The sequence below is a fragment of the Paralichthys olivaceus genome, chromosome 13, assembly GCF_024713975.1.
Source record: "Paralichthys olivaceus isolate ysfri-2021 chromosome 13, ASM2471397v2, whole genome shotgun sequence".
NCBI lineage: Eukaryota > Metazoa > Chordata > Actinopteri > Pleuronectiformes > Paralichthyidae > Paralichthys > Paralichthys olivaceus.
The window spans coordinates 12,661,201-12,685,617 of record NC_091105.1 but is presented as its reverse complement, the minus strand read 5'-3'; the positions used below and the strand labels follow the sequence as shown (position 1 = coordinate 12,685,617).

At 40.8% G+C, this 24,417-nt stretch overlaps 5 protein-coding genes across 15 annotated transcripts; 4 read left to right on the top strand and 1 right to left on the bottom strand.

The window, feature by feature from the left end:
- Window positions 1-78: 78 nt before the first annotated feature.
- On the top strand, window positions 79-4,979 carry rbm12bb (RNA binding motif protein 12Bb). The gene is made up of 2 exons (XM_020092869.2): window positions 79-213; window positions 2,614-4,979. The coding sequence occupies exon 2, from the start codon at window positions 2,636-2,638 to the stop codon at window positions 4,532-4,534; it is 1,899 nt and encodes a 632-aa protein (XP_019948428.1). The 5' UTR covers window positions 79-213; window positions 2,614-2,635; the 3' UTR covers window positions 4,535-4,979.
- A 542-nt stretch (window positions 4,980-5,521) lies between these two features.
- Window positions 5,522-8,427, top strand: gra (granulito). Of its 10 annotated transcripts, none has more exons than XM_020092875.2 (7): window positions 5,522-5,646; window positions 6,539-6,621; window positions 6,743-6,801; window positions 7,224-7,281; window positions 7,485-7,591; window positions 7,702-7,760; window positions 7,966-8,427. In XM_020092875.2, the coding sequence occupies exons 2-7, from the start codon at window positions 6,540-6,542 to the stop codon at window positions 7,991-7,993; spliced, it is 393 nt and encodes a 130-aa protein (XP_019948434.1). In that variant the 5' UTR covers window positions 5,522-5,646; window position 6,539; the 3' UTR covers window positions 7,994-8,427. The 10 variants fall into 10 exon arrangements, with proteins under 10 accessions (XP_019948434.1, XP_069393118.1, XP_019948433.1 ...); XM_069537017.1 differs by having other exon boundaries at window positions 6,722-6,801; XM_020092874.2 differs by having other exon boundaries at window positions 5,524-5,646; window positions 6,506-6,621.
- A 1,409-nt stretch (window positions 8,428-9,836) lies between these two features.
- On the top strand, window positions 9,837-13,600 carry upp1 (uridine phosphorylase 1). 2 transcript variants are annotated; one of them, XM_069537013.1, is made up of 9 exons: window positions 10,084-10,233; window positions 10,531-10,562; window positions 10,694-10,746; window positions 11,243-11,354; window positions 11,439-11,597; window positions 11,707-11,821; window positions 12,423-12,632; window positions 12,725-12,871; window positions 12,966-13,600. In XM_069537013.1, the coding sequence occupies exons 4-9, from the start codon at window positions 11,337-11,339 to the stop codon at window positions 13,115-13,117; spliced, it is 801 nt and encodes a 266-aa protein (XP_069393114.1). In that variant the 5' UTR covers window positions 10,084-10,233; window positions 10,531-10,562; window positions 10,694-10,746; window positions 11,243-11,336; the 3' UTR covers window positions 13,118-13,600. The 2 variants fall into 2 exon arrangements, with proteins under 2 accessions (XP_019948431.2, XP_069393114.1); XM_020092872.2 differs by lacking the exon at window positions 10,694-10,746 and having other exon boundaries at window positions 9,837-10,233.
- A 957-nt stretch (window positions 13,601-14,557) lies between these two features.
- Window positions 14,558-18,603, top strand: stmn2a (stathmin 2a). The gene is made up of 5 exons (XM_020092532.2): window positions 14,558-14,718; window positions 16,411-16,506; window positions 16,664-16,836; window positions 16,924-17,115; window positions 17,204-18,603. The coding sequence occupies exons 1-5, from the start codon at window positions 14,700-14,702 to the stop codon at window positions 17,261-17,263; spliced, it is 540 nt and encodes a 179-aa protein (XP_019948091.1). The 5' UTR covers window positions 14,558-14,699; the 3' UTR covers window positions 17,264-18,603.
- A 1,042-nt stretch (window positions 18,604-19,645) lies between these two features.
- On the bottom strand, window positions 19,646-21,750 carry LOC109633122 (hairy/enhancer-of-split related with YRPW motif protein 1-like). The gene is made up of 5 exons (XM_069537724.1): window positions 21,580-21,750; window positions 21,333-21,405; window positions 21,129-21,212; window positions 20,927-21,008; window positions 19,646-20,813 (listed from the first exon to the last, which is right to left on the bottom strand). The coding sequence occupies exons 1-5, from the start codon at window positions 21,663-21,665 to the stop codon at window positions 20,212-20,214; spliced, it is 927 nt and encodes a 308-aa protein (XP_069393825.1). The 5' UTR covers window positions 21,666-21,750; the 3' UTR covers window positions 19,646-20,211.
- Between the last annotated feature and the right edge of the window lie 2,667 nt (window positions 21,751-24,417).

Below are 24,417 nucleotides of genomic sequence, written 5' to 3'. Positions count from 1 at the left end.
CATGATGTGTTTTATTTGCTAGTCTAAACCTGTTCTGTACTATGCTATTAGCATCACGCCCACTCCGGTCCAGTAGGTGGCGGTACACATCTCCCACGCCACTCTGTAGCTGCACGCTGCTCGAGCGCTGCACAGACGAGGTCGACACGAAGCTGAACTTTTCTTGTTCTGATTGTTCTCGATTTTGCACGATAATCCGCGGGTGTCAATTGTGTAAGTGAAGTCGTTGGTCAGGTGGATGTGTTGTGGTTTGAGTTATACAGAGATGTAATCACGCTGACGCAGTACAGTGTCGATTCGGACGAGCTAGAGGCCTAGCGGGCTACGTAGCTAACGATAGCCGAGCTCGACATTTTGCGCAGCTTTGTATAAACAATCAGTGTTACGGTGTTTGTGGCCTCTATCGTGAATCGATTGCATTGGAAAAAGGAAGTTACGCTCATGGTTATCCCGGATGGTGTGTGTGTATTTTATTTTCGAGTTTCGGTTATTGACTAACTGCGATTTTATTGTCATGGGACATCCGTGTGTGTGATCTATGTTTTACTAGAGTCGTGGGTACCTTCATTTGTTCTTACAGGCGTGTTTTCCTCTTGGGGAGATGAATGTCATGGTGTCTTCAGGAGTATTGGAGACACGCGTGGGTGTGGGTACACACTGGTGAGGACCAGTTTGGGTTTTATACCTTCGGAGTGAGAACATTTTGGGAAAGTGGGGAAAATCTGGGTGATCCAGATGGAGTAAACTACATGGATTGACAACCAGGAAGCCATACCTAGGTGTTGTGCTTCTGATTTGCTGATTGGCCATTTTTCCCTGTGACAACATTTAAACTAACTAATTTGCACAGGCTGCAAGCAGTCAGCTAACATCAGTTGTTCTGAGGTTTCCATGCCAGTGCTCAGTTAAGTTCATGTTGCATTTAACACAAGCTTCATGTATGGATGGCCATGTCTAGCCATGCTATATATTGATATATCAAGTTACTTCTCCGTTTTCTTCCACTATCTATTACTACTGGACGGATTACCGAAGGATTACCGAAGGATGCAGCGTGGGTCAGGGAAGAACCCATTTCATTTTGGTGCTGATTCAGATCATGGGGCAGAGTCACCTTTTTTCCCACTTCGCAAGATTTATGTCTTTGATAACAATCCATGGATCTTGATTGAAATGTATCAGATTTGTTTAAGGGACTGATATTTATGTGTGTGTGCAGTTTGGTGCAGATCCAAATAAATATTGAGTGACTTGAACAGATGTTTCATAAGGGGACTGGTGCGACTGGGCAGATATACACACTCTGAGTGAAGTACATACCTCTAGTTTTTACTGTCTTTTATGGGCTTATTGATTTTATTTGAATACAATATTGAATCAACTCAAACTGAAATCTAATCACATCAAAGCAGATACACACTGTTGTATTTAAAGTAAAAGTCTGACTACATACAAAAACTGCCTTTTTTGGTAAAAATGGATACAAATATAATGTGACATATATTTTAAGTGTCACTTTGTTTCCTTTTGGCATGTAGCTTTTGACTGGCATATGTGGTGCTGTATTGGTTGGATTATAGCAGATGCTAATGTTGCTGAGGCTTGTAAATATTATCTGTTGAAAACATAGGCATTGTCCTTGATGTGTATTAGCTCTGCACCAGATGCAAATGCCTGCATTTCAAGATCTAATTCATAATGGATCAAGACTGTCCCATTCTGAAGTAGATGAAATGGAGAAATACTCGTTCAACTCTGGTTTTACTGATCGCTTAATTAAGTGGAAGTACTTGTTGGTAAACTTTTTGAACTGTCATTGAGATGTGCATTACCTGGATGAGGGATTAATTCTGGTCGGGGAAGATCGGTCACAAACATAAAAAGATGTCTGTGTTTGGTGCTCTTCACATTGTCGTGTTCTGGGAGGCGGCGTGTTTTGTCATTTAGTCTTCTGGAGACAAAAACTTTATCAGCTGTGATTTTTTTTAAAGAGGTGACATTTGACATGTTTCATTTGGAAGATGCATATTCATATATATTTTAAGTTGGATTTTATAGGATCATTTTAAGAGTTTTTGCTTATTTTAGATAATGTTTTCCAGTGGTTGATTGATTAAAGTGGTTTTGGCATATAGATAACTTAGATGATCTGTGTTCAGAGGTTAAAGCAAGAGTTGGAGTGCATCTTTAAATATAGTGGCTGAGCTGTTCGTTTCTTCATTGATGGTTTGGTAATGATGTTGTGTGGGACTTGGTTGAATGTAGAGTAAAAATAATTTGTTTTGAAATGGTTGTTAGTCATATTTTACTGAATTAGTCAAGCTAAGGGCAGATAGTTGATGTTGAGTATAACAGACTTTTACTATTGAGTGTGAGTTGTGGTACATTAAACAGTTGTAGTTAACTTCACATATCTTAATTTAGCAGTTTTAGGTTTTATGTTGTGGCTATTGTGGACATGGGTATGAATAGTGTCACCGTGTCACTGATGACCTTTACCTCACATTGCTTTTCACATTCATTGGTCTTCTGTTGGAATCCCAGGAAAAAGAAGCTGAGCTAAAGAAGCCCAATAGTTGGCAATAATGCTATTTTATACCCTTCTGTCTGCAGGTGCTGTTATTTGTGCATCAGCATGGCAGTCGTCATCCGTTTGCGAGGCCTGAGAGTCACAGCAGGTACTGAGGATATTCGCAAGTTCTTCGCTGGCCTCAAAATTCCAGATGGAGGGGTGCATATTATTGGTGGGGAGCGAGCTGAAGCTTTTATTATCTTTGCTTCGGATGAAGATGCAAGAAGAGCCATGACACGGTCGGGGAATTGCATCAAGGATGCCCCTGTTGCACTACTACTCAGTAGTAAAGCAGAGATGCAGAGCATGCTTGAAAGAAGTGCAAAAAATGCAGAGCTGGATCAGAGGAGGCGATTTGAGGAGAATGCCAGACCCGCTAAAAGACCTTTTGGCCCTGAGGTGGGCAGGAGATCAGGTAGCAGATCAGGTCAATCCCCCCCTCCAAAGCATCAGAGGGCTTCAAACAGTAATGATGACTTCTTGTGTGTGTTTCTTAAAGGATTGCCTTTCTCTGTGACTGAAAATGAAGTATGTGATTTTTTCAGTGGTTTGCTTGTTGATGACATAGTCTTGTTAAAAAATGAAAATGGCTCAAACAATGGGAGAGGCCTCGTCAAATTTGCAACAAGAGAGGATGCAAGTGAAGGCCTGAAGAGGGACAGGAGATACATTGGGTCAAGGTATATTGAGATTTCCATGACAACAGCAAATGATTGGCATCGCACTACTGGCAGACCTCCAATGGTCGTGAACAGAACCAACGTTGAAAGAGAGAGATCACCCATTCGTGATCAGAGGAATTCACAAATCCATGCCAGGTCACAATCACCTATGGCCCAGATGCTCATTGCTCCAGACGATGAGTACTGTGTGTTGTTGGACAACCTGTCCTTTACCGTGGAAAAAGAAGACATAAAAAAGCTATTTCAGCATGCAAAGCTTGAGGATGACCAGATCCTACACTTGATGGACAATGAAGGAAGAAGAACTAGATCTTCGTTTGTGCTGTTCAAGAATCAGCGTGACTACTGCGAGGCCTTATCGCAAGAAAAAAGACTATTTTTCAATCGATTGATTTATACCCGCCCAATCTCTAGAGAGAGCATGATCACCCTTCTGGAGTCTCACTGCACAGATGCCCGTCCTCCTGGAAACTCTGAACGGTTTCAGGAAAGGCCTCCCTCTTTCCCCAGTGATCGTTACGAGTCTGAGAAACTGTGTATGTTTGTACGGAACATGCCACTAGATGTAAGGAAAGTTGAGATAATCGACTTCTTTTTTGGATTTAATATCACAGAGGATAAGGTGTTCTTGCTTCTTGACCATGATGGTGCTGGGGTCGGGAAGGCTTTGGTTCTTTTCCGGTCTGAGGCAGAGGCCACAAGGGCACTTTCTCTTAATGGACAACGCTTCCTTGGGTCAGAAGTCATACTGAAATGCATTTCACGCTCCCAGATGAAGCAGTTGGGTGTTGATCCAGCAATGGGGCAGGGGCCATTGCCAAGACAGGAGCAGCACTTGGGCAGGAGCAATGAGGCCTCCTACCACTCAGTTGACGAGTACCCTGACCTCAGGATGTCTAATGATGGCAATATATCAATGAATAATGTACAGGTCCAGGGAGGCCGTAATTACGAACCCTTTGCCGGGGGCTCTCGTGCTCCACAGGACAGGGGTAATGGCTTTCGTGGTGACTTTGGCCCCCCAATACAGCCTTTTGATGGTCCAACCTGTGTAAAGTTAGTCAACTTACCATTCCAAATCAGAAATGAAGAAATCTATGATTTTTGTTATGGATATAGCATCATCCCTGGATCTGTGTCACTGCAGTATGACCAGAGTGGAAAACCTACAGGCACTGCGACTGTTGTATTTGAATCACGTCCAGAGGCCTTAACAGCAGTGCAGGAACTGAGTGGAAGACCAATAGGTCCAAGAAAAATAAAGCTTCTGTTTGTTTGAAAGTGATATCGCTTGTCAGTGTCCTGTCAGAGTTGTTTGGACACAGGCCCAATGTTGATTTCAACAGTGTTGATGTAATATAGGCCGTTGCCTTTGTTTCCTCTTTTTAATTGATATAGCATGGGGTTTTTGAACCAAATTGAACTTGGCTTTCTTTTCTAACAGCATTTTGTTTTCTTGTGATAAGGCAATGTAGCCGTCTGTTGACTAAATATTGATTTATTTTTTATACAACACTCATCTGAAATATTTGAGATTTGTTGTTCTCATTGAAGTATTTCTGTTTTATATTATTTTCAACACTTTTTGTAAAATGTGTGAGAATTTGATTCTATTAGTGATTATTTTTTAACATGTATATCTATATACAAAAAAAATCTAGTGTCAGATATCCAATTTTGTTTGCTCACCTCAACCTGTAAATAAAGTGTTTTTGTGCTCATGATTAAGTTTGGACTTCAGTTTTTGCCTTTTTAAAAAAAATCCATCTGAGAGCAAAAATCTTAAAATAAAATAAAGAAGAGGACGAGTGTCCATTTTGAGAATCCATGATGTGTATTTTAAACATGTTTGTTTTAAATGTAACAGATTTGAAAAATTCTTTAAACCAGTAAAAAGTAGCGGGCTCTTGGTTTACTTGGAAAGCAATGGAATTAGCAGTAACATCTGGTTCCTCATCCTTGAATGCAGGGCATAGATTAAAATCTAAATTTAACACATAATGTCATTCTAGTATCGGAAAGAACAGGAGCTCAGTGTTCTGATCAATCATTAAAATTAAACATCCACATTTAAACAATTTTCTATTCACAAAAAAAGTGATTTGTGAATTTAGCTGTGAATGTTGTTTTTACAAAAAAAAGTGATGCAAGTGAGCAATGATCTATGAGCCAAGACTCCACTATTTATCATCTATAGTAGTCAATATCAGCCCCAGGGCAAATATCTCAAATATGCCTTCTGCAGAAAATGATTTCACGAGCCTACGCCTTATTTTGAAATCTACATCTTATTTTGAAAAAGTGATGGGCTCGCTGTGTGAGTTGACGCCGGTGAGAGGAGCAGCCGGAGGAGCAGGAGGAGCACACAGCAGGAGTCCTGAGAATCTGCAGGTGAATAATTCAACACGAAATCACTTTTCATCAAGAACAAACTGAAAACGATGCGCAGCCAGTGTGAGCGATGAGGCTGACGTGGCGAACCACACCGATGAGTCCACGTCGCTGAAAGTTTCGCACCGCGATGGCGCTGCGCTTGTCATCGTGAGCTCATCATCATCGTGTCGTTGGGCAGATGATGAGGCTGATGTCGCCGCCGGTGATCGTTCACAAACCTTTAACTTAGCAGCTAACGTTAGCCACCGGCTGCGACGAAGTTCAGCGGACATGGAACACGCCACGACGGGCCACGTTAACGGCCTCTACAGTTAATAAGTTAAAAGTAAAGTTTTATTATGAATCGCTATTTATTGAGTGAAGTAAAGTTGGCAGAGTTAAGCTAGTGTTAAAGTTCAGCTAATGCCGAGTGGCTTCTGTGCCATTAACATCCACACCTGCCCACGTTAGCTGTCATGCTACATTCAGCTCATCACATCCCAATCAGCCACAGATTTGTCCTCATTATTATTAAATAGCATCATCATCTTTATTATTATTAGCTTTTTACATTGCAGGCATATGTATTTTGATGGCAGTCCATCTGAGTAACTTGATGTTCTTCAAAAACGATGGAGGAGACTGATTATTATTGTGTGTACCTGTTAGTATGAAATGGTAAACACATAGTGGATCTTGACATGTGAATACTGATCATAGTACTTTCATCAGACGTTTGTTTTATTTAAAAACTCATTGTATACAGCCTGTGACTCCTAATGGTCTGTAACCTCTGTGGGAAGCACAGAATTGAAACTTTAGCACTGTCAGCATGTATTGCTCCATTATAAATGTGATGCCTTGTTGAGTGTGGCAGGTTTAAAACCAGTTTGAACCTTCGTGGTACCAGAATGGAGGTATCAAGGAGAAGAGTTTTCCAAAAACATCTGGAACCTGCGAGACCCCTGCGTCGCTGCTACTCCATTGACATTGGTAAGCTCCAAAACTGCACCAGTTGTTTGCACCTGCAGGATCAGTGGTTGCACTTATTATAATTTAATATTATATTTTAATTCCTTTTATCTCTTATGAGAATTCTCATCATTTCATTTAGAGCCCAACACAAATGGTGCTACATGTGCTCAGGCGCTGATGGAGGAAGTGGATCCACCGGTAAGAAATGCAAAGGGTTGCAGCAAACTTTTTTTCTTTTATTGATTATTTTGTCAATTCTTGATTATCAATAATATATATATAAACTGTGTTAAAAGCAAGTCAACTCAACTTGAGGTGTTCAAATTGCTTATTTTGATGCCTTTAACTGTTCATAACCCAAATATAATCAGTTTACAGTGCAGTGTAGATTATCAGCAAGTCATCACACATGAGAACTTGAAATGAGACAATGTTTCACCATTTTTGCTCTTCAGATGAGTTAATTATCACAACGGTTGACGACAGAGTCATTTTTTAGTCTGTTTAATACATGTTGAGTTTTTTTAACCAATTAATAAATAAGAAGTGTGCCTTTTGATTTGCACAAAATTAAGTGTTTCTATGAATTTTTAACAATTTTCTGATTTTGTGCCTGAAAGACAAACATAGGCATAGAGCAGTTCCTCAAGATAGTCAACCTCCAAAAACAGAAAGAAGGTAAGACAAAATGTAATGACAACTATTGTAATGGTTGTGTTTATTTCAAGTTGGGAGGTTGTTTCGTTTTTACAGTAGTGGCATGGTACTGTCGCTGTAGCAACCTTGTTTTTCATATTTGTTTTTATTGTGCTTGGTCTGATCTTTGAACTCTTGTTGGTTTTAATGTTGGTTCTAATATATCTCTGTTTAAACATTTACAGGCAGAATATCTTACACAAGAGACTTTTTAATTGCTTTGGCAAGTTGTCCTCATTCCAGGAAGAAACCAAAATTCCTGCCAGAGCACCCCATAGTCTTAACTGAGGCAGTAAGTTGGCTGTATATAATCAGTTTAAATGAAATATCTACTCTAAATGCTCAACATAGCATCATAACAGTGCTGGTTGGATCTAGTTATGTTTTATACCATCTAAACAGAGAGAGCCTGGGAACCTGAGTCTTCATGAAATGAGATTGACCCGCGGGAAAGAGGAAATGTGAGTTTAATCTTGCATGTGATCAGCTTTGCAACTTGTGCAGATCACTGTTTGAGCACATATTTCACACAGATATAAAAGCAGAATCATTTTTACACATATTAGATACATTTCTATCACTGTCTTGCAGTATACATTTATGTTTTTACTTTACAGACATGATGAGTATAAGAATAATTCATCAGTTAATACTTTTTGTTTTCAGGGCAGCAGAAAGGCTTCTCTCCCCTTAAGAAATTTACACAGGTGTTCCCCCAAAGAGTGTTTCTGTATTTTTTCTCTCATTGCTTTTCTTGTTGAACGTTATTTAACTCTTTATTTAACTTGTGACATTTTGCATTGCATGTTTATTATTTAACGTCTTGAGGTGAAGTTTCACAAAGTGTTAATACTAACCACCACTTTATTTGCCTAAGTATGAAGATTGCATTTTTGCTTACATTTTCTGCTGTGTATGATTTTGACGAAGTATTAATATTGTGTAAAGTTGTTCTAAATATATTAATGGATGCTTTTCAAGAAACGATGGGACGAGTCTGTCACTACAGTAGAGTCATAAAACTAAAAGTGAAGTGATTAAAGTGATGTTTTTCATCAGCATTTGGATTTAACATGTCTGAATTAACATGTCAATTACTTCTCTCATAAAAGATGGTTTGACTGAAAAGTTTCGTGTGTGGACATTTTCTTTCTGGCACTTATTAAAACCATAGACTGTTAGTAAAGATGGACGGCACATTGTCACTCTTGTGCCAATCATGACGTTTTACTCCATTTATATATATAAGATAAGATTCTGACAGGAAACTGGACGAGTCATTTCTGACTGATCAGTCCAGAAACACTCATCCGTACTGTTGCTCTGATGGGTAGAGAAGTATGTACTATGAGGATATTCCAGCTGTCTTCAAAATACAGTGTACATAAACATACACAGGGTTTTTAAAGTCTTTAAAAGTACATTGAATTCACTTGTAATTCAGACAAGTGATATTTTAAGCTAAACCTTTTTTCCTAATTGTTATTTTTAATTGGTAAATGGTTTTTGCTGCTTATTTGAGTCCAGCGGCGCACAGATAACGAGACATCAGATAAGTATAAGCCTCCCCACCCCTCTCATGGGATCTGCAGACAGAGTAGTTTGTAGTCTTTTTGTTCATTTTGAATCTCTGTGGTTGTTTGGTTCCTTTGTGGTCATTTTGAGTCTCTTTTGTGGTCCCTTTCAGCCTCTCTCTGGTCATTCTGCATCTGTGGTCGATTGTTTTTGTTTCTTTGGAATCATTTGTGTCTTTAGGATAGACCTTCCTGTCTGTGTAGTATTTTAACTGAACCTAGTGGCATTCAAACAAGAAATATAGTCTGTCACCAGAGGCTCAGTGAACCCCATTAATCTGTTTTATAATCCAAGTATGCATGAATCCAGCTGGCTCTTGTAAATTGACTATTCTTATCTTCAGTTTCAATTCAGTGAGCTTTATTTACAAGACATTTATATGTGTGGCCAAAGCACAAATACAGTATTGAAGACAACAAATCATATGACAATAACAGCAAAAAACAATAGTTCCATAATGATAATAAATAGTTAAATAAACACAAAATAAATGATGAAACAAAGGGAATTATACAGTATAAGTGATACAGGTAATCAAGCTATAACAATATAGAAAATAAACAAACAATCACATGGCGACAATGCCACCAAGTTGATGATGTTGATATGTTTACAGTTTTTTTAATCACTGGATTCTAGTTGTTTCAGGAGATCACATCACGTGACTACTTCTTCACAGAAGAAAAGTCATTTCTCCCACTTAACATTATGTGTCCACAGTTCCCTCATCACAATGAGAGCACAAACTGTCCTCTGGTAGTAGGAATCATTGTCATTTCATATTAATGAGAATAAATTCATGTATCTAAATAATCGTAGGCTATATCCTTGATTTGTTTTCCTTCACTCTTTGATCAATATGAATATGAAATGGCAAATTTGACTCTTATTTTGAACATGGCAAAACCTGAAATCCACCAAATCAATACTCTTTAATCATTAATAGGTCTGGAATCATTTACATAAGATAAGATAAGATAATCCTTTTATTCGTTCCACATTGGGACATTTGCTATACTACAGCAGCAGGAGTCAAAAATAAGCATCAGGGAGTAATAATAAGCAACATGCAGTACTTAAGTGCAAGGAAAATAATACTTGAGTGTAAGGAAGTATAAAAAGTATAAAAAATAAAAAAAAATTGAAAGTGCGTTGGTTGAATTCTTTGATTTCCTGTTTGGACATGAGTGTGGAAATATTACATTAGTCATCAGTACGTGACAGAGGAAGAGTCCCACACCCGGTCAGTGAGAAGCGACGTCAGATCCTCATGCTACGGCGTTGACGTCAGATGCGCAGAAAGCGAATTGATTTAGTGGAGATCGCAGTCGACGACGGTTCAGCGGCATCGCACCTACGGTAAATACGCGTCTGTGCATTGTGTCCTAACTTTGAACTTCCATGGTTCGTGTTGAAGATGCTCACCGGTGTGTGGTCCTCCTGCTGCGGGAGCATCGTGCGCTGTGAGCGGCGATGGGCTCGTTCCATCCCTCCGTGTTAAACTTGGGAAAAGTGTTGAATTTAGTTGTAAACTCACCATATGTGAGGTTAACTTCTACATCAAAGCTCTGCCTTGTGTTCAGGTCTTTTCTCTGTGCTTTTATTTTTCCTGGTCAGTGAGTTGAATGTGTTATTAACTATCTCCTTCTGCTCCAGGAGATGGATTCAAAGCACGAGTTAAAATGCAGGTGAGTTCCTGTCCAGAAATTCCTATAAAGTGACGTTCTCTGATTCAGTTTGTTCATTTGAGGAAACTAGGTGTGGCTTTTTAATCAAAAGTCAGCGCAACTTTTTTATTCACTTTCGTTATCGATTGCAGATTTAGGATACAACAAACCAATCGGGTTTAACGGTCAGATTTGCTGGATTTGTGTGAGTGAATCACTTTAAAGCAAAGTCAATAATATGTATTGTATGTGTATAATAATTTGAAACAAGTAAAGGATTAATACATACTGGGCAAGGCAAGTTGTTGCACATTTCAACAACCAGACAAAAGAAAGTGCTCTACTGTGCATTAGACCAAGACAAATTGTAAAAACAACATAAGACAACGCCAAAAAGGAATTAAAGGGATAGTTTATTTAAAATTCACTCATTATCTACTCACCACTATCCTGATGGAGGAGTGGGTGAAAGTGTTTGACACTTTTGGAGATTCAGGGGTAAACAGCGTTGCAGTAAAATCCAACACAATTGAAGTAACTGGTGACTTCTTCTTAAATGTAAAAAAACAAAACATAAAATGCCTCCATACTTCCCCTGTGGTGTCATAAGTGTTTGTAAGGACTTACGGACTGAGGTACAAATTCAGTTTCGTTTTCAGACTTAATATGATTATGTAATATCTGTTTTCTTTTGACTTTAGTCCGGTTTATGTGCACAACCCACACCTGGATGCACTAAAAGAGGACTTCCTCTACCACTTCAATCTGGGAACAGGAACTCATGACCTACCAGCTATGTTTGGTGACGTCAAAGTGATGACTTTTCTTATTATGTTAATTTTTGTGGAAAAACAGTCACATGCAGGATCGTCTTCATTTGCAAATACTTGTTTTTAGTTTGTGTGTGTTGGCGGCAGTCCCTGGAGAATGAAAGTGTTCGCCGAGTACATTGCCACTGAGCTCTGTATGGAAGACCCCAAATCTGAGTACCCAAACATCTGTGCTGGAACAGACCGCTATGCCATGTACAAAGTTGGCCCTGTGCTCTCTGTCAGTGTATGTAAATGTCTCAAGATATTTTTATTCTTCTTTTGTAAACATATACTACACCACTGATTCTCAACAAATATTAAAAAAAAAATTCTGTGTGTGCTATATTTTTCAGCATGGAATTGGAATTCCCTCTATAGCCGTAATGCTGCATGAGCTAATAAAGCTCATCCATCATGCACATTGCACGGATGTCACAATTATGCGCATCGGGACATCAGGTGGAATAGGTAAGCTAATAACAATTTTCTGTTAATCAAGAACCTGATAATGGTACATTATTAAACCATAAATCCTGTTGGCAAGAGGCACCTGCCTTTGACTCCATGTGTGGTCACATGTGAACTTAGAGTTAGGGTAAAAGATGTGTTGGGTAGTGTAGTAAAAAAAAAGTTTTCCTACTTTTACCACAGGAGGGAGACCAAGTTTCCTTTCACTTTTATGGCAGTGAAATCCAGTTTGACTTGTTGCTGATTATTATTTCTCTTGTTATCTGAATTTCCTTTTCTTTGTTTTATTAAAATAAGTTATTCATTTCAATTTTGTTATACACCAACTGTTAAATTTTTCAAATTATTCTATAAACCAGAGTTTGGTGTCCTCTGTTTTTTTGTAAATTGATAGATCATATATATTTTTCAAGCACGGTTAAATGTGTATGTTTTAAATTAAAAACAGAGGATATCTGAAATATCTTATCACAGGTTTGAGAATTTGTTCTAATGGTTTTCCAGGATGCTTAACATAATATAGTCCTACACCTTTCAGTTTATGCTTTCTGTACTTGTAGTTGAGAAATAGTTTTTCTCATTTGCCATGTTTGGTTTTCAGGAGTTGAGCCTGGCACCGTCGTTGTTACCAAACAAGCAGTGGACGGCACCTTCCAGCCCAGGTTTGAACAGGTGATCCTGGGGAAGACTGTGGTGCGTGACATTGATCTGGACCAAAGTCTGGCCAAGGAGCTGTTGAAGTGCAGCAAAGAGCTGAACCAGTTTGAGACTGTGATTGGCAACACCATGTGCACCATGGATTTCTATGAAGGTATGAGTTCTTCTGCACTGACATGTTAATCACACTGTTCACGGCCGTGTACAATGGTTCAGGCGTAATGTCCATCTTCACTCTCTGTGCAGGCCAAGCTCGTTTGGATGGTGCTTTCTGCTTCTACACTGAGAAGGATAAACAGGACTATCTCATGAAAGCCAGCAAAGCAGGAGTCTGCAATATTGAAATGGAGTCAACCGTTTTTGCTGCCATGTGCAAGCTGAGTGGTCTGCGTGGTAAGAAACATCAGCACAATTTGCAACATGTTCAAAGCACAGAATTTTGCCACCTCTTCCTGCTCAGTCTCCAACGCTCTTTTCCCATGTGAAGCCGCCGTGGTGTGTGTGGCGTTGCTGGATCGTCTGAAGGGGGATCAGATCAGCTGCTCTCATGAAGTTCTTCAAGGCTACGAGCAGCGTGTCCAGAAACTGGTTGGGTACTACATCAAACAGCAGCTGAAGGCCAAAGCAGGGAGCACCTAAGTGACTGGTTTGCAAGCATATGTCACAATCTTCTCTTGATACTGAAAACTTTGCAATGCAATAACTGAGCTTTAAATTTTTATTCTATACTTCTATATTTTTATCGATTTTATATTTCCTTTGGGAACATTTAACTGAAATTTTAATGAAAAAAAGAATACTGTGCTCATCAATGTAGTTCAACATATGAAGTTCCTTATCTGTAAAACTTCAACCAAAAACGCATATTGAAATCATCTTTGATGAATGAATGATGATGACGTGACTATGACGCAGCTACGTTTTTGTGCTTGACCTGGTATTGGTTTTAAAACTCTGCAAATCTTTGTAGTATTTTCGATGTAGATTGATTTTTACATTTTCATCTTCTGTAATGTTTGTTGAGGTTTCAATCAGAACCTAAAAACAAATTGACATTCATTTTGAGAGAATAGGAAATTCCACTGGATGTCTTATTTTCAATAAAGCTTCATATACTCTAAAGCTGTTTGTTATGTTTTGGTTTTTAAAAGTAGCACAAATTCACATCATGCTGCTGTTATGTCTTGTTGTATAAAGAACGCTGACCACTTCTATTCATTTGAATTATTTGTTGTCATCTTATGTCAGCTTCATGTCAGCTTATGCCCCTTTTAGTTTTAATACATACATTTCAATGATCAACTAATACACCTCGATTTCGACTACTGTCCCTGGATTGTATCTTATCAGATGCTTTTAGTAGTTTTGGTTTACCTTTGTTAAAGTGACATCTATTATAGAGATTTAATGATGTTCCATGACACATCTAAATGCTCAGGTTAATTTGGACAATCTTTCCCACGGTCAGTATTATTTCTATTAAAGGTCCAGTGTATAAGATTCAGGGGGAAGAGAACTATTGGCAGAAATTTAATGCAAAATACTCATAGTGGTGTTTCATGTTAACTATGAATCATTGTTTTCTTTACCCTAGAATAAGCCCTTTATATTTAAATACTTTATATTAACATCAGGAGCGGGTCCTCTCTACGGAGGCCGCCTTGTTTCTTACAGTAGCCCAAACTGGACAAACTAAACACCTTTTGAGTTTCTATGAAAACTGAAGGCTGCCACAGGTTGTCTTTCATATTTGGAAGGGGAGAGTGAGGTGAGGGTTGTTCAGCTGCAACATGCAGCTTCACCACTAGATGTCACTAAATTCTAAACACTTTACCTTTAAGTGGGCATTAATACTCACAGCTCACTGCAGATGATCCACTTTTACTTCCTCATTTTACTAGAAACTGCCGGTATCAGTGATTCCTGCCCCTGAAATGACCTATATGGATCCAGTCAATCACATGCAGGTATAAATATTATCAGCTGTGTGTGTCTGTCCTCTGATGCTCAGCTTTACAAGGTTACCGAGTGGACACTGAACATCGCTCTGCGCGCGTCACGCGACAGAGGAGGGTCTGCCTGCGCGCTCCCGTACGTGCCCACCCCCTGTCTCACCGTCCGCTGCTGCTCTCGGTCTATTCGCTGACTCAGTGCCTTAAGCAGCATCACCGTCCACCCGAGCAGAGCCACAGCCTCCCCTGCGGACACCACCACATCAGCCATGGCCAAGACAGCGACCGGTGAGTAATCCCTCCTCAAACCGATGCATGGATGGACGAATAGACCGATGGATGCGCACTGGGGCTGCAGACCCGGCATGTGTCGGCCCCGGTGGGGTCTACCGGTGGCTGGTGGTCGTTCCTTCTGTAATGGCTGAAATATTATCATTTGATTGATAATGATAATTGATATTGCTTCTTCGATGATCATGTATCGATTATAGGCCTATTGTCTGATCACATGAGTGGGGGGATGATACCATGAATATGTGCTGCCACACCAAAGCATCCTCCGTCATTATGTTATTGAAATGTTTCCTTTATCATCATCTGCCTCATCACCATCATGATGTCTGAGCTCATATAGTGGCAGGGTGGATAAGAAGACGCTATAGATTCAGCTTTATTTACTGCAGCTGCTTCTCAGGCTCCAGCGGCCCCAACATGCAGCATAATGCAGACGGACCCCACCCAAGATGCTGTGGTGCCGAGCAGCGAGGCAGAGAGGGGCTTCATCTCCCAGACTTTTATATAACCCTGCTCTAATTAAACCCGAACAAAGTCCCACTGCTATTTCATATAACCTTAATGTGTTGATTTAGCACATTTATTTTAGATAAATAGCTTTACAATAGAGGATGCCAGGGGGGGCATCACCAGCTGTGACAGATGTGCTGACATTTTTATCGGCATGTAGACAAATGTAAAATCTCCAATTTCCAGACAATTTGGTTTACTAATTTGCTCAAAGAAGCTTATACGAATAGCGTATAACTACACTGCATCCTGCATTAGTCATCCCCCACCCCCCATGGACCGTTATTGTTGTAGGCCAAGCGTTTGCAATATTTGCTTCCGTGGGTTTCTTTTAAGCTTCTGCAGCATTTATGGTATCTCAACAAGAGTAGACGTGTTCTCATATACAGTCTGGGGTGCAGGCTGCTTTCATTATGGTGTGAGTGGTGGCAGAGATGCAGTGGAGTAGACAGGTGCATGGCAGGGTGGGAGGCAGGCCAGCCCTGCAGCAAGGAGGCCGTTTACACACTGGCCTTTGCAGCAGAAGGCTTAGCATGCAGCCCTCACAATCTGTAGCCCTTAATATGGAGAGCCAGGTGGGCACTTTCTTAGCCATAACGTGAAGAGGACGGAAAAGGTCACAGATTTGCAAAGAGATTTAAGAAATAAACATTGTAAGGAACTGGAGAAATTACATAGTGGACAAAAATAATAAAGATCATCCATCAGCTGTCACTGACAGATGTGACGGCCACACTCAACAATAGTGTAGAGATAAGACGGATATAAATGCCTCTAATTTATGTGACCACAACACACAGCAAAAAGCTGAGAATTCAACAGGAAATCGAATACGTTGACACAGATCTGTCTAAACCCATTTTATGGAGATTGCAAAGGGACATAAGAGAAAGCAAAGCATCTAACAAAGCAACAGTAATGATGCCTGCTTGATCTTAGTTTGATCGGCTTTTACACAACACATCCAATGAATTATTTAGCAACACAGCACTTTTAGATGTACACCAGACTCAGAGTCACGCTCCCTGCATCGTTCACCTAGTGGTCATCTGACGCTCATTGGTTTATTGAGCCACTTCCTTTCCCAGTTTAGAAGGTATTCATTTGGAAACACCTCATGCATATTCACGATTTATTTGTACATGTTTTTTTAATTAACCTCTTCTGTGTTTACAGCGTACAAAGAGAAGATGAAGGAGCTGTCCGTCCTCTCCCTCATCTGCTCCTGCTTCTACCCAGAGTCACGCAACAAGCTCATGAGTGAGTTTGAAGGTATGGATCAGCTCAAACATTGATTGCTCTTTTGGGTGACTCAAAGTGTCCCCCATGGACACACAGACAAAAGAAATAATGACATGTTATTGGACTAATACACATTAATATTTGATATTGACTTTTCTGGTGTTCATCATAATTGTGTTATTCACAGACATGGAGGTGAAACCCATAAACAAGCGGGCCTCGGGCCAGGCCTTTGAGGTGATTCTCAAGCCTCCCTCTCCGGTGTCAGAAGTAGCCCACAACCTCCCCTCACCCCCCAAGAGAGACATCTCTCTGGAGGACATTGAGAAGAAACTGGAGGCTGCTGAGGAGCGGAGGAAGGTGAGTGTTTTTGGTAAAAATGAATAAATCAGAGAGACATGAAATCAATGAAAATGTATCAATCAGTGTGTTGTTGTGCATTTGTAGTACCAGGAGGCCCAGGTGCTGAGGGCCTTGGCGGAAAAGAGAGAGCACGAGAGGGACGTGCTGCTAAAGGCCATGGAGGAGAACAGCAACTTCAGCAAGATGGCCGAGGAGAAGCTCCAGATGAAGATGGACCAGATCAAGGAGAACCGTGAAGCACTTATGATGGCCATGATTGAGCGTCTACAGGAAAAGGTGAGAAACACAGAGTTGTTGTTGATCTGAGGCTGGGTGCTGTCCCGATGACTAAACCACACTCACTCTGTTGTCGTGGTGTTTGCAGGAGAGACACGCAGCCGTGGTGCGCAGGAACAAAGAGATGAGGGAAGAGGTGACAGCATAAAGCCTCACAAGAGTCCCGACATCTGTGGTCCATCTATGTCTTCTCCATCCAGTCCTTGTCCCCTTCCTCGCCCCCTCTCCCCCTCCCTCACCCTCCACTGAACAGACACCCAACCCGGAGGCCAGAGAGGTTCGAGGACCTCATCACAACATCACAACAAAACACAACACACCACCAGTACTCACTACTATCAGTATTATCAGTGGATACAAACATCTGTAACACTCATCTTGAGAATTGAATGGATTTGATGAAAATGCAAGAATATGGCTTTTGATTTGTAAATATTTGTTTTCAGATCTATCTATCAATCTATCAATCTATCTATCTGTCTATTTGTCTATCTATCTATGATGGTAGGTGAAGTACATACAAATACTGTACTGTACTGCGCTGTACAATTTCAAACATTTTGTTTGTCATTGATTATTGTTTCAGTTCTTGAAATTTCAAAACTCTACAACCATTTTCTTGTGAAAGCCCTCGGTGTTGTGAGTTGACTGACAGTTGCAGTTCTTTCCTGATGATGTCATGACGACGACGACGATGATGTTTCTGTGTTTTTTTGTTTTTTCTGTGAAGAATGACGGTCAGTGTTCGCAGGCTTACACAATCCTCAAGATAAGATCGACGCAATCCCATCTGTATCTCCCTCACGCACACCCTCTCATTTACAACACGCACGCTTGGAACCTAATACGCCAAAACCCACAGATTGATAAAGTGTCCACTTCCTCTGGAATGAGCTCGATGATGGACGTGAGAGGTGCTTTATTGTTATTAAGAATGTCGTTGCCCTATGGGAGCAGCCCTTTATACTCTTGCAGATTCCCATGCCATTCCTCGATCGATCCATCTTCGGCTAAATCAAAACTCTCCGTGACGTACACACAGTATTTTTAGGATTAATCTCATGAATGTTACTGACACCAGACTGGTACCATGCATAGTGTCTTGGACAGTGGAATGTCCTCCCACCTTGATATTGATAGTGAGAACATAACGTATGTCTGCGTGTGCGTATGTGAATACGAATTTACCATGAGGCATCTTTAGCGTCTGCTCTCTTGAGGGGATTAGCTAAAGAATGGACACGGGATGATTTACACACAGCACACTGAACTAGTCTCTTTTTAATATACAGTACCACTGATATCTGCCTGCATCCTCTGCTGCTTGTGTTTCTCCTTCGTATATTTCTCTGTGAAAGCTTTGCTGAATAAAGGTTTGGGGTTGTGTGAACATAGCATGCACCATCTAATTAATTTCTGTGCTAAAAGAGGAGGGGGAAATGTAAACTGCCAAATAAAAGAACCAGTTATCTACACATCCTGAGAAAATCACAGTCTTCCACTATAGTTGATTTCACATTTATTCCTCTCTTTCTTTCCAATCGTTTGTTTATTTATTTTGAATTGTATCTATAGTTCTTATAAATTACAAGCATTGCAATTGAATCAACATGAAATGAATCCATATTTCTCCAGCAGGTGGCAGTGTTGGATTTATTTGTGACAGAAACTGAGCAGGAGCCTGAAGATATTGAAAAGTAGGGTGAAGTAAATTTCACAATATTCCAAACGCAAAAGTGGAAGAACAGAAATAACAAAACACTGACCCTGGATCTGAATTGAATGATATTTTTGTTTATTCAGGTTAATCATGAGGATTTAAAATGTAACAGCTCCATTAAGAGAGAAAAGAACATAGAATGCATACACTTCTGTTTCTTATCAATTCAGCTGACTGGTAGTTAAGTTATCATAGGAAAATATATTCTCCTTTTATTATTAATAAAATGTGGCTTCAGCAGAAATCACAGACAGCGACTGCCCCTCCTGGAAGACTGAGGTGCTGCATGTACGGATGAAATGGAGTCATTAAAAGAGTGAAACTCTAAAAAACTCTATCTAAACAATATGACCTGAAACAACAACCAGTGCGGCACTGAGTGATTTACTGCTCCAGCTGTCTGTGTTTGTTGTCGTTACTTTTTCACTGCTCTCCTCTAGTGTCCCCATCCTGTTCACACTATTGTCTCCGTTTCAGACCAACCCAAGCTGGTGAGGTCAGGGCAACATTGTAAAGGATTTCCTCTGGCTCTTAATGATTTCCTGGGTATTCATAGGGGCAACAATGCTCTCGGATTCAGTTACTTACCTGGCACACACTAAAGGAATTGCCTTTCAGTTAATAACCGCAACGTCATTATCTTATGATTAACTTCTATGAGATTGCACAGAATATGCAATGCACCTGCAGAGCATAGATATGATCTTAATTGCTTTTGAGGCAGATAGTCTGCATATAGAAAAGGTAGCCACCTGTCATACATTATGAAAACACAAGATTGAAGAGTTATAATGAAAGATTCAAACTGGATTTGTTTACTTCTTTTAAATTCAATTTATTGGTCCAAAACATTACAAATAGATACAAGAATGCAACTTTCCAAGTCTTAAGTAGTTAGTTTACCAAGAATGGCACATACAAATATACATATTCACCTCCACAAGTTCTCTCCACGCTAAAGAAGCAGACCATAAGAGAGTGACTCTACATGATGTTAAATACAGACATCCGTGCTTGACAAATGCAGAAGGATCTGGTCTACAACATATTTCCTATAAATCTTTGCAGACAGTAACTCTGTGTATGACCCACACATTACATCATCATATCAGACCTCAACCTGGAGACAGTGAATATCGACTAAATTAGTTATCAATTTAAACTAATAACAAAAAATCATTTAGAATTTCTTTCTTGATAAAAGTAATGAAATCACATCATGTGGCAACGTCTCCCACCTTATACTTAATAAAATAAAATCAGTTTTCTTTGTTCCCCTGTGTTTTATTACTATAAACACAGATGAGGCAGGTCATCCTGCTAAGTCTGATGTGGTGGGCACAGCTCAGCTGTTGCCTTCAGTCCAGTTGTTAGCTTCAGAAGGCCCCAATCTCTGTGCCCCAAGGCCTGTAGGGCTTCGACAGGGTGGAGGAGGGACCCACAGTGCTGAGGGCGGCTGGGGAGACGAGAGGGAAAGTACCGAAGGAGAGGGGGAAGACCGAAAGTGAGGAGAGGGATGAGAGGAGTGGCGGCGAGAGCTTGGATGTTGGCACAGGCAAAGTGAGGGGCAGCGAGCTGTTGGGGGACACCCTGAGGGACTCTGTGGGGGGCATGACACTGTGTCTGGTTGTCCCAGATGCCTCACTGGAGGAGGATGTAGAGGAGGAAGGGGAGGAGGATGGTGGGCTACTGTTGCTCCTAGATGCAGGTGTCCTGCCCTGGGGGTGTTGTAGGAGGAGAGGGTGGGGGAGGTGGGCCGGGGCCGTTCCATAGGCAGAGCCCCAGGCCAAGTGTTCCAGTCCAGAGTGCACCTCCCTCTGAGAGGCACAGTTGCTGAGGTGGGACACCAGGCGCACACGGAGGGGGTCCGTACTGTCCCGGCCCTCGATGATGCTCAGGTAGCGGGCTGTCTCTGCCAGGCACTCCCTGAAGCCCAGGCTGCGGTAATCCTTAGCAAGAGCATGAGCCTCAAAGTAACCTGTCAGGGAAGAGAGCAGAGGGTTAGAGAGGTGTGATGGGATTTAAAACTACATTTTGTTAGAAAGAATTACACATGAATTAACGTAGTAACTTAAACAGAGAGGCTTTTACCTTTGCCTCCAGATGCATGAAGCATTTTCAAATGGTCCACTGTCATTTGCAATATTTCTGCTTTTTCCAGTTTAGCTGAACCCTGGCATGAAAGAGAAAAGAAAGAACTTTATTAAATTAATTAAAGCTATTCTTATCAAATCACCATCTAACGAGTGTATGGATAACTTGTGTGAGAAGAATGGAGAAACAATCAATCTACCTGTTTCTCAAAGGCACTTGGGACCAGTCTCCTCAGCTCTGAAAGACTGTTGTTGATTCGGTCACGTCTCCTTTTTTCAATAATCTGTAAAATAAATAAATAAATAAATAAATGAATAAACTCTGTCATGAAGGTCACATATAGAAGAAAACAATAGCATCTTTCACTGCACACGTTTACAGCAGAGATAATGAGTTTACTTACCCCTCTGCGTCTTTTTCTGGCTTGAACCTGCGTGGTGGTGGAGGGTGACATGGAGCCGTGGGAATCAACTTGTCTGAAAGATTAGAGAATAAATTCATTTTAATGTGAAAAACCCACACACATGCACATGAAACAGGCCCTGAATCTTTTGCATTTTGTAGCCAGTTAATCAGACCAAAACAAACGATTCTATATGTGATTATAGAATGATATGAAGACTACTTAAAAAAAAGTTATAATAACCTACCCATTTTCATCTCCACTGTCTTTCTCCACCTCAACACTGTCGTCCAGGTCGCTGTCTGATGAGCTGTAATTGTGGTTTCTCTTCATGTTGATCAGAAAAGGTCCAGGGCTGCTCTGACAGCTGAGGCTCAGGGAGACTGAAGTCTAAACCTCAGATCTGCTTCTGCTGGGATCATTTTCACACCACACACACACACGGGGGGCGGGCTCTCAGGAGGGATGTGGGTGGTGCCTGAAACTTACTGCAGCCAGTTAGAATCGAGCTGGGGCTTGAGTGACATGTGCTATGAAATAATAATAAAAAATTTAAAAAATCAATGACCAAGCACAAAGTCTCGAAGAAGGCTCCGATGAAGATGTTGACACTTGTGTTTGAAAATGATATAAGTTAATACCCAAAGCATCCTTTTATTTGAATGTGTTTAAATTTAGATTTCAACACTACGTGCTGTACAAAAGCACTGAGGCTGCTTCTTTCCCCCGGTGACAGCTCAGGCTGCCCGGTGGACTCCTGGCCTCAAGTCCCCAGTCCCCCCTGCTGAGACCGTGGTCCATGAGCAATAGGCCCCATTGTAGCAGGAGCCCTCTTCCTCTCTGGTGTTGTGGAGGACACACGGCCCATTAGCAGAGTGTGTTGTTCATTGTCTGCCGTCAGCTGTGTGGTTCCACAACAGCACTGATCAGCCCGGAGGCCCGACATTAGTCAGCCAGTGTTGCCAGGCTCTCCTAGGAAACCCCCTGTCGGCCCCACCACCCCCTCTTCTCCCGCCAACTGACTGGCACAGCGAGACCTTCCCAGGGAATCATTCATCCACAGTGAAGCTCGCCGTGCTGTGCAGTGGGAACGAGCTGCGTGCAACCGTGCACAAGTGTTTTGCTCATGAGCCATGTTAAAAAAAAAAGCAAATGAATCCACTGCACGTATGGAGGTAAAGCAGCAGAACATACATGGCTCATTCTGGATGGAGAGCAAGGGTGGTCTGCTGAAGGTGTGATAATTTTGACCCCGCTAATGCGTTTGGGTCAAAGGGCAAACTATATAAAACACAGAGCTTTCGATGTTTATGTTCCACTGTGTAACTGATCCCTTCGACCTGTTTTTGTAGTTTACATCAGAGAGACAGAGACATGAGATATTTGTGCCTACAGTGTGTGTGCACATGTATTTGTACATATATATATATATATATATATATATATATATATATATATATAATTCAAGGCAAATGTCATAAGTTAATGATTTCAAAAAAACATTTCATTTTTGTTTGAAATGTGTTTGAATAAGCTGAGTGAGTAGTTTTAAGTAGCTGCCTTTGATTAGTTTTACTAGATCATACAGTGAGTGAAAGTATATTCACCCAAGTACTTATTCATTTATTTACCTATTTATTTTTACAAGTTAGAGGATACTTGTATTTTACACAGGTAATTCTATTTTAGGCTACTTCCATTCCACACTACATTTATTATAATGGCTTTCACTGCATCAATATAAACTTTGATGTAATAATAATAATATATTACCATCAGTATATTATTCACAGAGGCCATTCTGCATCATGACGACTTTTATTTTTACCTGCGCCAAGGAGGTTATATTTTCACCCCCTATTTGTTGGTTTGCTTGTTTGCTTGTAAACAAGTTGTGAAAAAACTACGATAACAACAGATTGCCACAAAATTTGATGTACAGATGTGATATGGGTCAGGAAAGAATGCAAGAAATGTTTTGTTCACTTTCATTTACATTGCAAGAGTTTGTCAAATTTTTCATTCGTTCCAGCTTGATTGAAGTTAAGGGGAATATTAGACCCTGGTGCAGGAGTGCTATTCTAGTTGATATTTTGATTACATTTTGTCACCACTGCATATGTAATTTTACTATTTTGATAGTAATTTCTACTTTTTGGGCGCCAAAAACATATTCTGTAGGTAAATGCATAAAATACAACACCCACTATTACTATGAAAACAGCAGTCAAACATCAAATGTCAGTCTTTTCTCTCTTTTATGGTTGCATGGGTTGATTTGTCTGGGGAGCACATCAGACTGGGGTAATTCCTTCACCGAGCACAGGGTCCTATCTGGTAAGTCCATCAGTCGGAGCGTGACCCTCCCCACCCCCACGGCATGGTATACTTCCATTCCAGTACCTTGTAGAGAAGCAGCTGTTTCTCTGCTCCGTCCATCAGGTCAGTTGTTAGGTTAGTGTGGTGGGAGCTCGACAAGTGTGGATGAGAGGGAGCAACTGCAGGCCAACATGCTGTTCCCAGAATGTCAGAGGGGTCTCAGTGGTGACAGATACAATGTGCGAGGGTCACTCATTCTGTTGATGAGCCATCACACTATCACTATACACACACGCACACACACACACACACACACACACATGCACATACCCAGCTCCCCTCCACTCCCTGTCAGCATGCACTTTCACTAAAAATAATCCCCAAACTTCACCCATTTCATGCATTTCTACACTCCCACTTGATCGATTTATAGACCTGAACATGTGCATAATCCAGTGGTGAATAACCCCCGGGGGCGTGCTCTCTTTCTGGACAGGATTTCCTCGGGTAGCCATATATCTTGCATCTTAACTCCAGAAATTCTAGTGCTAGTGGGGCAGATTTGGTTCAGTACGAGCCCTCCCTTTGCTCTTTATCCCCAGACTAAAGCATACATGGCCTTTCCATGACTCCCCACTGAATGGCAGCTTGATTCGGGATTACTTCAGTATTGTTTATGATACCATTATGGTAATAGGACTCTGCAGTGCCACAGGACAGGCAGGTTCATGTGGTCTCCATTAAGCAGACACAGTCCGCCCTCCTC

Bases quoted from the DNA above. Each gene is read 5' to 3' on its own strand.
- gra (XM_069537014.1), top strand. From the start codon at position 5,560: ATGGGCTCGCTGTGTGAGTTGACGCCGGTGAGAGGAGCAGCCGGAGGA. The intron at 6,622-6,721 runs GTAAGCTCCAAA...ATCTCTTATGAG, and splicing joins CTGCTACTCCATTGACATTG to AATTCTCATCATTTCATTTA. The intron at 6,802-7,223 runs GTAAGAAATGCA...TGTGCCTGAAAG, and splicing joins TGGAGGAAGTGGATCCACCG to ACAAACATAGGCATAGAGCA.
- stmn2a (XM_020092532.2), top strand. The intron at 16,507-16,663 runs GTATGGATCAGC...TGTTATTCACAG, and splicing joins GCTCATGAGTGAGTTTGAAG to ACATGGAGGTGAAACCCATA. The intron at 16,837-16,923 runs GTGAGTGTTTTT...GTGCATTTGTAG, and splicing joins CTGCTGAGGAGCGGAGGAAG to TACCAGGAGGCCCAGGTGCT.
- upp1 (XM_020092872.2), top strand. From the start codon at position 10,534: ATGGATTCAAAGCACGAGTTAAAATGCAG. The intron at 11,355-11,438 runs GTGATGACTTTT...ACTTGTTTTTAG, and splicing joins CTATGTTTGGTGACGTCAAA to TTTGTGTGTGTTGGCGGCAG. The intron at 11,598-11,706 runs GTATGTAAATGT...TATATTTTTCAG, and splicing joins GCCCTGTGCTCTCTGTCAGT to CATGGAATTGGAATTCCCTC.
- rbm12bb (XM_020092869.2), top strand. From the start codon at position 2,636: ATGGCAGTCGTCATCCGTTTGCGAGGCCTGAGAGTCACAGCAGGTACT.
- LOC109633122 (XM_069537724.1), bottom strand. From the start codon at position 21,665: ATGAAGAGAAACCACAATTACAGCTCATCAGACAGCGACCTGGACGAC. The intron at 21,213-21,332 runs GTAAGTAAACTC...TTTATTTTACAG, and splicing joins CCAGAAAAAGACGCAGAGGG to ATTATTGAAAAAAGGAGACG. The intron at 21,009-21,128 runs GTAGATTGATTG...CTTTCATGCCAG, and splicing joins CAAGTGCCTTTGAGAAACAG to GGTTCAGCTAAACTGGAAAA.